At 45.5% G+C, this 12,876-nt stretch overlaps 1 protein-coding gene across 1 annotated transcript in view; it reads right to left on the minus strand.

The window, feature by feature from the left end:
• Positions 1-12,876, minus strand: part of LOC147097756 (voltage-dependent P/Q-type calcium channel subunit alpha-1A-like) — a 728,667-nt gene that overhangs the window by 251,847 nt on the left and 463,944 nt on the right. The window contains exons 13-16 of the mRNA XM_085971842.1: positions 10,162-10,371; positions 7,934-8,046; positions 4,612-4,724; positions 1,861-1,992 (exon numbers count right to left, since the gene is read on the minus strand). Coding sequence (XP_085827968.1) covers positions 1,861-1,992; positions 4,612-4,724; positions 7,934-8,046; positions 10,162-10,371 — 568 coding nt within the window. The remainder of the gene's footprint in view (positions 1-1,860; positions 1,993-4,611; positions 4,725-7,933; positions 8,047-10,161; positions 10,372-12,876) is intronic.

Genomic DNA, 12,876 nt, shown 5'->3' on the forward strand with positions numbered 1-12,876 from the left:
TCTCTGCAAGAGCACTTCAGCTAATCCCACTTCCCTGCCCTTTCCCCGTAGCCCTGCAAATTTTTTTCCTTCAGGTACTTATCCAACTCCCTTTTGAAAGCCGTGATTAAGTCTGCCTCCAACACCCTTTCAGGCAGTGCAGTCCAGATCTTAACCACACACTGAGTAAAAAAGTTTTCTTACGTTGCCTTTGGTTATTCTGCTTAAACCTGTGTCCTCTGGTTCTCGGCCCTTCTGCCAATGGTTTTCCTCTATCTACTCTGTCCAGACCCCTCGTGATTTTGAATACCTCTTCTCAAATCTCCTCTTAATCTTCTCTGCTCCAAGGAGAACAACCCCAGCTTCTCCAGTCTATCCACGTAACTGAAGTCCCTCATTCCTGGAACCATTCTCGTAAATCTTTTCTACGCCCTCTCTAAGGCCTTCACATCCATCCTAAAGTATGGTGCCCAGAATTGGACACAATACTCCAGTTGGGGCCGAACCAGTGTTTTATACAGGTTCATCATAACTTCCACATCTGCTAATTCTGCACAGCCCAAGAGTAGACCTGTTACATCTCCAACTTTTTCCAGTTCTGACGAAGGGTCAGCGACCTGAAACGTTAACTCTGTTTCTCTCTCTACAGGTGCTGCCGGACCTGCTGAGTGTTTCCAGCATTTTCTGTTTTTATTCCAAGAATAGATTTGCTCTGTTTGACTAAATTTATCATAAAAGTGATCAGGGCACCTAATCTCGTTAGTCTCAAACCCTCCCTTTCTCTGTAACTTACTGAAAACAGCATATGTCCCAGCTTTCTTCCACTCCTATATCAACCAAGAGTTGGAGCGTTCCAATTTTCTTTTTGAAAATTGTATTTTTGTTCTGGTTTTGCTAAAACATTCTGCTTCTTGAAACAGTTCCATATTACTGCCAAAATCTGTGCAAGGTTACTGTTACAGTCAAAAGCACTTTATCCTAGCAAGGAGTCAAGGCTAACAGGAGGAGAGCAGGGGAGAAAAACTGACAAAAGGTAAAGAAATAACTAGGTGTGTAATCGTACCTCGATAGTGAGGCACTCAGAAAAGGTGAATATTTTACAGTGCTGTTTATAAGGATAATAGTGACTGCAACACAAGCTAGCCTCCGCTTACCACAAGACTGGTTCCTTCTTGTCAAACCTACGACATTTATTCTCAGCTGTTATGACAAAGTCTCCCATATGTTCAATCGTAACATGGTACTTAACAAAGTCGCACTCCACGATCAATCGTAACACAGTATTTAGCAAAGCCACACGCAATGATCAATCATAGTGCAGTACTTAGCAAAATCTCCCACTACAATTGATACTGTTTGAAATCAGTCCCTGGCTATGACCCCATTACAACATGTACCATTATTGCTAATCATCAAACCCTTTCCATTATATAATTAGGTATTCACCATTTGATGCGGAGTGGGCCTTTGGCGTAGCGGTAGCATCCCCGCCACTGGACCAGAAGGCGTAGGGTTTTGAACCCCGCTCCAGACAGTCCCGGCAAGTGGAGTCGGAGCTCCGGCTCTAAATTCTGGGGTGACATCCAGCGGGGTACTTGCGTCCGTGGGTGTGGGTGGCCCCCCCCCTTGTATGGGCTGTGGGAGCCCGTAAAACCCTCCCGCCATAGGACTAACCACCCTAATGGCTGGTACGAAGATGGTTATGGTCACGGAAGGAGCGTTAATCGCGGCCAGAAATCCTTCCACCACTTCATACAGTTCCCCAAAGGGAACAGTGTGAAGACACGTACGACGACGACCATTTGATGCAAGAATTGATTGACGAATACTATCACAGACAACATTCATACACAGCAAAATATCCAAGAACCTGGTACTTACTGGCCACCAAAGAGCTGCATGCCTAAAAGAGCAAATACAACGATAAAGAGGAACAATAGGAACAATAAGCTAATAATAGACTTCATGGAGCTCAGTAAGGAGACGACCAAGTTTCGAAGAGAAGCCCAGTACCTGGGGAAGAAGAAGAAGAAATTGCTATCAGTTTTACAGTGCTAGAGGAAGCCAACATTTGGCACTGCACTAAATGCTGTACCTGCTGTAATGGCACAGTATGAACATTTTATTGGTGTTCACTAAGTAAGAAAGAAAGACTTGCATTGCTACAGCGCCTTTCACAACCTCAGGACGTCCCAAAGCGCTTTACAGCCAATGAAGTACTTTTTGGAATGTGGGAAACGCGGCAGCCAATTTGCGCACAACAAGCTCCCAGAAACAGTAATGTGATAATGACCGGGTAATCTGTTTTTAGTGATGTTGATTGAGGGATAAATATTGGCCAGGACACCAGGGAGAATTCCCCTGCTCTTAGTGCCTGGGATCTTTTACGTCCACCTGAGAGAACAGACGGGGCCTCGATTTAATATCACATCTGAAAGACGGCACCTCCGACAGTGCAGCACTCCCTCAGTACTGCCCCTTCGACAGTGCGGCTCTCCCTCAGCACTGCCTCTCCGACAGTGCAGCGCTCCCTCAGTACTGCCCCTCCGACAGTGCTGCCCTCCCTCAGTACTGCCCCTCTGACAGTGCTGCCCTCCCTCAGTACTGCCCCTCTGACAGTGCAGCGCTCCCTCAGTATTGCCTCTCCGACAGCGCGGCGCTCCCTTAGTTCTGCCCCTCCGACAGTGCAGTGCTCCCTCAGCACTGCACTGGGGTGTCAGCCTAGAGTTTTGTGCTCAAGTCTCTGAGCCATGGCTGACACTGCATTTGCTTTTGTACAGACTGAAAGCCCGATCCCACCAGAACAACTACAAGTGCTCCCCTAAAAGGAGGGTACCACTTAAGAAAATGTCAGTCTATCCAAACTAAACTTAATAACGATCATTAAATTAGGATTGATGATACAGTCAATCACTTACTGGATGTAATATTTCTCCAACAAGCAGTCTCAGACTCTCAACCCAATACTCCATTTCAACAAGACTGACCATTAAATATTATATACAACCAAATATCCTGTGTAGCGCACTTTACAAGTATTTAAAAAACAAAACAAAATTCAAGTTCATATTTTTTTTATTTTTAAATGTTGTGGGAGATTATAGATTACAGAGTAGGATGTCATGATTACCCAAGGATTTATTCACTGTTGTCATGGTACCACTTCCCAAACCCGTGACCTCTACCAACTAGAAGGACAAGGGCAGCAGGTGCATGGGAACACCATCACCTCCAAGTTCCCCTCAAAGTCACACACCATCCTGACTTGGAAATATATCACCGTTCCTTCCTCGTCGCTGGGTCAAAATCCTGGAACTCCCTCCCTAACAGCACTGTGGGAGCACCTTCACCACACGGGACTGCAGCGGTTCAAGAAGGCAGCTCAGCACCACCTTCTCAAGGGCAATTAGGGATGGGCAATAAATGCTGGCCTTGCCAGCGATGCCCAGATCCCATGAACAATTTTTTTTTTTAAATGAGGTGTTTCGTGAGGCACATAGGGATCCATCAGATTGTTTGAATGAGTCTGTTCATCCATATATAGGAAAAAAATTGGGATAAGTTCAATCCAACGGGAGCTTGTGGCATACACCATTAATATGTGAAAGGGGATGGGAGGCCTGCTTCAAGCCCCCTGCCAGTATCATTCTAAAACTGGTCACTAGGGATACTTAGGGTGAATGTCTCTTTTTACTATAAAATTGCTGATCAAGGTCAGGAATGTGAGTACTGGGGAATGAAACACATTTTTCATTTTAGGCACCCAGTGCCAATATCAAGCATTCCAAGGTCAGGTACAACACAGGTGGATGCAGAGTAAAGCTCCCTTTACACTGCTTCCACAAATGCACCTCAGTCACAATGTCAAAAGAACGCCCCTATTTATCAGTGTACAGGAAACTTTCGATTTACCGGCACCTAAATAACCGGAAATCTTGGTTAACCGGCAAAATTCAGGAGTAGGTTCAGGTAACTTTTATTACGTGCCTTCCTCCATTTGTTGCTGTGCAAGGGTGTGGCTGCAGATGTTGCTAAGCTACAGAGACGCTTGCAACTTGTGGCCATTGTTCTGAAGCTGTTGCTAAGCAACAGGGTTTGTTGCTTTGTACGGAGCTCTCAGCTCCGTATCTTTTACTATAGCGTTCGGTTATCCGGAATTTTTGATGAACCGGCACCACATCGGTCCCGTCCGTGCCGGATAAAAAAAAGTTTCCTGTAATACATTTCCATTTCCACCTCAGCAATACTGAGGCCTCTGGGTGAGACTGCCAATTAGGGGCAGTTTTGTGCATTTGGTCCACAACCACCAGAATTCAATTGAGACTTGAAAAACTCAGTTCATGTAGGACCCTCATAGAGGGCAGAGAGAGATTACCTTCTCATTAGTGTGAGAAGGATCTCAACCCTGGTCCCAGGTAGATGCACAGTCTCTAACTCACTGAATAGTTCATTTGAATTCACTATCAATCAATTTAGGCTCTTCCTTATTTGCAATAAATTTAACTCCAACCAACATAAGTAGTGATTCAAACTCAGTGTAAACCAACAATCTCAGTACAATCTGGAGTATGGGAACATCACTAGCATCAGCCAAGTGTGGAACAGACAGGATGGAAAACTGTGCAAACTTACTTTGTAACTTTGAATATTCGCAGCAACCTGAGTGCCCGTAAAACACTGATGCCAAAAGAGGTACCTGGCTTAACAGCAGCCCAGAACACTTCAAAAATACTGCCTATAATAACCTGCAACAAGACAGAGGAGAGATTCACCCATCAATAGGAATGCTGGAAATCGGAAATCAAAACACAGAATGTTGGGAATACACAGCTGCTCAGTCAGTGTCTGGGTGACCACTTTGCGGAACACCTCTGTTCAGTCCGCAAGCGTGACCCCGAGCTTCCAGTCGCCTGCCATTTTATTTCTCCGGACCACCCCTGGACTTCTCCGTCCTTGACCTCTTACACTGTTGCAATGAAGTTCAACATAAGCTCGAGGAACAGCACCTCATCTTTCGATTAGGCACTTTACAGTCTTCCGGACTCAACAGAGTTCAATAATTTCAGACCATAACCTCTGACCCTATTTTTTCGGACGGCAGTTGTTGCTGATTCTGCTATTCCCATTTACACCTCCACTAAACCCATCTTTTGTTTCTGTACTTGTCCCATTACCATTTCCTGTCACCTTGCACCATCATCCCTTTTGTCATTAAATCTCTCCTGCCTTCCACCCTATCACAGACCTTCCCTTTTGTTCTTTCCTCCCCTCCCCCCTTTCCCTGTCTCTGTACTTGCTTAAAATCTGGCACATCTCGAACATTTTCCAGTTCTGACGAAAGGTCACCTGCTGAGTTTTTCCAGCATTTTCTGTTTTTATTTCGGAATGAGAAAAGACAGGCTAACAATTCTGGTGGGACCCTTCATCAGAAGTGATTCTGAGTCAGGGTTCTCATCAATGGCCATACCCAAAGCATTGACCTGTTTTTCTTTTCAGATTTACTGACGCAAATAGAATAGAGGGGAAAAAAAGAGTTGCTCTGGTCTCCAGGGAGGTGTTCAGTATCCAATGATCCCGGCTGGAAGGACACATTATAAGAGCAGGGAGGTTATGCTAGAACTGTATAAAACACTAGTTAGGCCACAGCTAGAGTACTGCGTGCAGTTCTGGTCACCACATTACAGGAAAGATGTGGTTGCACTAGAGAGGACTGGAGAATTTTAGCTATGAGGAAAGATTGGATCGGCTGGGGCTGTTTTCTTTGGAACAGAGGAGGCTGAGGGGAGACTTGATTGAGGTGTATAAAATTCTGAGGGGCCTAGATAGAGTGGATAGGAAGGACCTATTTCTCCTAGCAGAGGGGTCAATAACCAGGGGGCACAGATTTAAAGTAATTGGTAGAAGGATTAGAAGGGAGTTGAGGAGAACATTCTTCACCCAGAGGATGGTGGGGGCCTGGAACTCACTGCCTGAAAGGGTGGTGGAGGCAGAAACCCTCATCACATTTAAAAAGTACTTGGATATGTACTTGAAGTGCCATAACCTACAGGGCTACGGACCAAGAGCTGGAAAGTGGGATTAGGCTGGATAGCTCTTTTTTGGCCGGCACGGACACGATGGGCCGAATGGCCTCCTTCTGTGCTGTAAACCTCTATGATTCTATGAGATGAATGGATGTTAGCTGAGGACAGAATCATACTTTGCTGTAGTGTCCCTACAGGTGAAGTCTGCTAACACTGTAAACACGTTTATGAAGCTTTGCTCCATTGGTGTTTCTTCTTGAACACATTTATGTTTTGATTACAAGTACAAGCCAAAGCAAATCTTCGTGCACACATTTAAAACGTTGCTACGCACAGCGACCAAAGCAATTCTTCTTCTGCTCATTGCAACTAAAGCTTGCTGCATAGAGAGAGAGATCTCCACAACTGAGCATGTACCTTGAGGATGTAACTGGTAGAATAGATAAGGGAGAACCAGTGGATGTGGTGTATTTGGACTTTCAGAAGGCTTTCGATAAGGTCCCGCATAAGAGATTAGCGTGTAAAGTTAAGGCACATGGGATTGGGGGTAAGGTACTGACTTGGATAGAGAACTGGTTGGCAGACAGGAAGCAAAGAGTTGGAATAAACGGATCTTTTTCCAAGTGGCAGGCAGTGACTATATTACTGATCTAGACGAGGGAACTAGATGTAATATCTCCAAGTTTGCAGACGACACAAAGCTGAGTGGGCGTGTGTGCTGTGAGGAGGATGCCGAGAAACTCCAGTATGATTTGGACAGGTTGGGTGATTGGTCAGATGCATTGCAGATGCAGTATAATGTGGATAAATGTGAGGTTATCCACTTTGGTGGCAAAAACAGGAAGGCAGATTATTATCTGAACCGCAATAGATTGGGAGAAGGGGAAGTGCAATGAGACCTGGGTGTCCTGTGCACCAGTCGCTGAAGGTAAGCATGCAGGTGCAGCAGGCGGTTAAGAAGGCAAATGGTATGTTGGCCTTCGTAGCAAGAGGGTTCGAGTACAGGAACAAGGATGTCTTGCTGCAGTTGTACAGGACCTTGGTGAGACCACACCTTGAGTACTGTGTGCAGTTTTGGTCGCCTTATCTGAGGAAGGATGTTCTTGCCATGGAGGGAGTGCAACGAAGATTCACCAGACTGATACCTGGGATGGCAGGACTGACGTATGAGGAGAGATTGGGTCGATTGGGCTTATACTCGCTGGAGTTTAGAAGAATGAGAGGGGATCTCATTGAAACTTATAAAATTCTAACAGGACTAGACAGACTAGATGCAGGAAGGATGTTCCCGATGGCCGGGGAGTCCAGAACCAGGGGTCACAGTCTAAGGATAAGGGGTAAGCCATCTAGGACAGAGATGAGGAGGAATTTCTTCACCCAGAGAGTGGTGAACCTATGGAATTCTCTACCACAGAAGGCAGTTGAGGCCAATTCATTAAATATATTCAAGAAGGAGTTGGATATATTTCTTAAGGCTAAAGGGATCAAGGGGTATGGGGAGAAGGCAGGGACAGGGTACTGAATTTGGATGATCAGCCATGATCGCATTGAATGGCGGAGCAGGCTCGAGGGGCCGAATGGCCTACTCCTGCTCCTATCTTCTATGTTTCTATAACCACTCTTCAATAGACTAAACAGCCAGTTCAGGAACTACCCCATTTTCATAAAATTAACCCATCTGACATTTTCCATCTTCCTCCCCTGAATGTGCTGGCACATCCTGGGATCTGGCTTGCAGGCACCAGCAGGTCCCAGTACCTCATCCTCCGAATCTTCACGTGTGAGCCCATACTGTGTAGCTTAGACACTGAATCCAGGTCTTTCCTGGCCTGGGCCTCAGGTCCACGCTGGGCCGCGCATGCACCAACTAAGACAGCACAGGGCGTCCCAGGAATAAAAGCCTTAGAAAGGAATTATTACATGCCACTTACCGCACAATCAAAACAGTTGAAAGAAGAATGAAAGTAAGGTCTAGTCCCAAGCCCATACATTTTTATAAACATTTCTGACATAAAGAGTCCTAAGAAAATGAATTCTGCATAGTCTGAAATGGAGGAAAAAAGACAATCAGTTAGCTATGGGACATATATAATCCAACCAATGGCAGGAGAGTGTGGTAACAGCATGACAATTCTATAATTAAAACACAGGCTGCAGTATTCGTTAATAAATTTAGAGTGTGCTATTATTATATAACATACACAAGATTTTCTATATAAATATACAGGGTGCACTATTCCTAAATAATATATATAGAGGATACCATTCCTGTATAAAATATCGAGGCTCCCGATATTGTGCATTTTGTTGTAATGTACAGGTTGCGCAATGTATACAAAATGTGCTATTCCTATAGAATATATACAAGGGGGGAAAAATTGAGTCGCACCCACTTTAGGGCGCTAACTTCACCATCGCCCCAAAAAAATTAGCACCCCCATGGCCGAAATTCACCAGTAGTGCCCCCAAGAGGGAAGCGGGGTGCTACTGGAAGTGCCCCACCTCCCTCTTGGGGAGCTGCGAGTGAATATCGCGGCGCTACGTGCCACAGTGCATGTCCCCATCTTAAAGGGGAGGTGCCTAGCGCAGCACGACCCGGGGCCCAAGTGGGCCACCAGAGATCGGAGTGCCGGCAAAAGAGCCTGACACTCGAGCAGCCGGCACTCCGCGGGAGGGGGGTGCTCAGGAGGCCAGGGACGGCAGAGGGGGCAGGTGCTGGCAGGCGGCCAGCAACAAAATGGCTGCCCAGCATCTCCCCTTTAATTAGCGCCGTCCCGGCCGCAGGTAGGCCCCCATGACCCTGTTGGACATAGCGTTCAGCAGTAAGTCAGGGGGCGCTACCAAAGATTGCGGCTGGGGCGCTGCACACGGCGATGACGTCATCGCCGGCGGCACAGCACCGCGGGGCGTTAATGGTTACCGCCGCCGCTAACCTCCCGCAGAATTTCGCGGGAGGCATTGGCGGCGCCGCACCCAGGCTCTAATTGCTTTGCGCCCCGTTAACGGGAGGCACAAAGCAACTGAATTTTTAGGCCAAGATATATTATTCTACTATAATATGGGGTGGGGGGACTTCAGTTACGTGGATAGACTGGAGCAGCTGGGGTTGTTCTCCAGGTTGAGAGGTGATTTGACAGAGGTGTTCAAAATCATGAGGGGTCTGGACAGAATAGATAGAGAGAAACTGTTCCCATTGGCGGAAGGGTCGAGAACCAGAGGACACAGATTTAAGGTGATTGGCAGAAGGTCCAAAGGCGACATGAGGAGAATTTTTTTTTACACAGCGAGTGGTTAGGATCTGTAATGCACTGCCTGAAAGGGTGGTGGAGGCAGACTCAATCGTGGCTTTCAAAATGGAATTGGATAAGTGCCTGAAGGAAAAAGATCTGCAGGGCTACGGAGAAAGGGCGGGGGAGTGGGACTAGCTGAAGTGCTATTGCAGAGAGCCAGCACGGGGCTCAATGGATCGAATAACCTCCTACTGTGTTGTAATCATTCTATGATTCTAATATCTGCAGGGTGTGCTAATCTACTGTAATATATAGATGATGCATAATTATAACATATAAAGTGTGCTATTTTACTATAAATATGCAGGGTGCATTATTCTACTAAAATATATAGCGTGCATTGTTCTACTATAATATATACTGTGCATTATTCTACTATTATATATAGGGTGCAGTGTTCTGCCGTAATATCTACAGCATGTATTATCCCATTATAACATTAAGGTTTTTTTTTTCCTGCTACACTATATGCCGGATGTGCTATTCCTGCAGGGCTTCCCTAGGCACGCTGTATAATCGGTCCACAGTGAGTTTTTCTAGAGTCCGAAGCCTCATTAAAAATAACCTCCTTCTTAGTACCCTGGGAACCCCTCAAATGGCAGGTCTCGGGAAGGCTAAAAATTCAACGACATTTTGTTAACGGCATAACACACACTTCTAATTAATTATAGTGTGCACTGCAATCAGCCATTCATATAGGACTGTACTTTGAGGATCTAACTCCTTGGAACAGGCACAGATGACATTTTAGACAAGATCCCACTACCCTCTCGATCTGAATCTAAGTCATAACGCAGTCTGGCCCATTCGCCACCCCCTTCCTTCACTCTAATGTACAACATGCAGGAATTTCCTGTTGAGACACTCACAGAGGAAGTCGGAGAGCCAGTCTGGCTGCTTGTAGTGTACAATTGCAACACACAAGGTGTTGAGTGCTACCAGACTAAGGACAGTCCAGTAAAAGGCCTGAGTTTTCACTACCCGTCGAACGAAGAAGCGAAACCGTCTTTCCTTCTTGCGGAAAAATGAAGAACCCTCAAGTTTGGCACTTTTAATACTTGCTCGTGTAAATGGAGATCCTGTTCCAGAAGAAAACAACAGACAGCCATAAGAACATAAGAAATAGGAGCAGGAGTAAGCCATTTGGCCCCTCGAGCCTGCTCCGCCATTCAATAAGATCATGGCCGATCTTTTACCTCAACTCCACCTTCCCGCACTATCCCCATATCCCTTGATTCGCTTAATATCCAAAAATCTATCGATCTTTGTCTAGAACTCAACGACTGAGCCTCCACAGCCCTCTGGGGTAGAGAATTCCAAGGATTCACCACCCTCTGAATTAAGAAATTTCTCCTCATCTCAGTCCTAAATGGTCGACCCCTTACTCTGAGACTGTGACCCCAGCCAGGGGAAACACCCTCCCTGCATCTACACTGTCAAGCCCTGTAAGAATTTTGTATGATTTAATGAGATCATCTCTCGTTCTTCAAATCCTCTTGTAATAAAGGCCAACATACTATTTGCGTTCCTAATTGCTTACTGTACCTGCATGTTAACTTTCAGTGATTCATGTACAAGGACACCCAGGTCTCTCTGAACACCAACATTTCCCAAAATCTCACCATTTAAAAAATACTCTGATTTCTATTTTTCCTACCAAACCTCACATTTCTCCACATTATATTTGATTTGCCATGTTCTTGCCTACTCACTTAGCCTGTCTATATTCCCTTGAAGCCTCTTTGCATCCTCCTCACAACTTACATTCCCACCCAGCTTTGCATCATCAGCAAATTTGGATATATTACATTTGGTCCCCTCATCCAAATCATTGATGTAGATTGTGAATAGCTGAGGCCCAAGCACTGATCCTTGCGGTACCCCACTAGTTACAGCCTGCCAACCTGAAAATGACCCGTTTATTCCTACTTTCTGTTTTCTGTCTGTTAACCAATCCTCAATCCATACTAGTATATTATCCTCAATCCAATGAGCCCTAATTTTGTTTAATAACATCTTGTGTGGCACCTTATCGAATGCCTTATGAAAATCCAAATACACCACATCCACTGGTTCCCCCTCATCTATTCTGCTAGTTACACCCTCAAAAAATTCTTAACAGATTCGTCAAACATGATTTCCCTTTCATAAATCCGTGTTGACGCTGCCCAATCCTATTATTTCCTAAGGGCCCTGTTACCATGTCCTTAATAATAGATTCTAGCATTTTCCCTACAACTGATGTCAGGCTAACTAGTCTGTAGTTCCCCGTTTTCTCTCTCTCTTAGTGGGGTTACATCTGCTACCTTCCAATCCGCAGGAACTGTTCTAGAGTCTATGGAATTTTGGAAGATGACAACCAATGCATCCACGATCTCTATAGCCACTTCTTTTAAAACCCTGGGATGTAGGCCATCAGGTGCAGGGGATTTATCAGCTTTCAGTCCCATTAATTTCTCCAGTACTATTTTTTTACTAATACTAATTTCTTTCAGTTCCTCATTCTCGCTAGGCCCCTGGTTCTCCACTATTTCCGGGAGGTTTTTTGCGTCTTCTTCCGTGAAGACAGACACATAGACCACGATTTTCTCGATCGATGCGGCTTGGGAGCGGGTCAGGTGGCTTCTGGGTTCCATCCCGTCCCCAACTACATCCGGCCCACAGACGTGATTTTACATCAATTGGCCTTGTTAAGCCCGCCCTGCTGGCTTGCTGGCCAATTAAGACGAAGCCGGTCAGATGACGTCATTTGATGACATGTCATCTGCTGGTTTTCTTAAAGGGACCACGCACAATTTTTTTTTGACAGCTGATTTCTCAGTGTTTGACAGCCACTGTACAAAAGTGAGCTCTTGCACCCAGGCTCTCCAGTGACTCCCTCCTTAGGCTAGAACAGATGGCAGCTGCAGGTGAGGTTACAGAAGTGATCTGTCACTGGTGAGAGAGGTTCTCCCAATGAGGTGGGACTAGACATACAATTCAAAACTTGTTACCTACAGAAAAATCTAAATGCATTAAAAATTAATTTCCCAACATTTTCTTACCTCTGAAACTCACCAGTGCACCATTGGATCCTTCACACCACTTCTGCAGCTGTCATCAATGCAGAAACATTACAGGAGACTCACAACACGCCACACTTACCTGGTGTGGTGTCCGGACGTCGGGAAGCCCGAAGTAGAAGTGTCAAAATTGAAAAAGAGCCTGTTAGCTGCCTTTACCAGGCAGTTAAGTGGTTATAACCCTCTTCCCGCCGCTAGGTGTCGGGTCCATGTGCAAATCGAGGACCCGACACTTGAGAAGATTGATTGGAGGCGGCTTGACAGTGAGTTTCCTGCCTGCTGTCAATCTTTGCGATTTTGCCGGATGTCCCACCTCCAAACCCGCCCCCTGAGTGCCGACAAAATTCTGGCCCAAGTATTTGTTTAATTTCTCTGCCATTTCCTTATTCCTCATTATAATTTCTCCTGTCGCAGCCTATAAGGGACCCATGTTTACTTTCGCTAATCTTTTCCTTTTTACATACCTATAGAAGCTTTTACAGTCTGTTTTTATGTCTCTCCCTAGTTTATTCTCATATTCTA

This window comes from Somniosus microcephalus, chromosome 31 (genome assembly GCF_052327205.1).
Source record: "Somniosus microcephalus isolate GS21.2 chromosome 31, FLI_Smic_1.0, whole genome shotgun sequence".
Taxonomy (NCBI): Eukaryota; Metazoa; Chordata; class Chondrichthyes; order Squaliformes; family Somniosidae; genus Somniosus; species Somniosus microcephalus.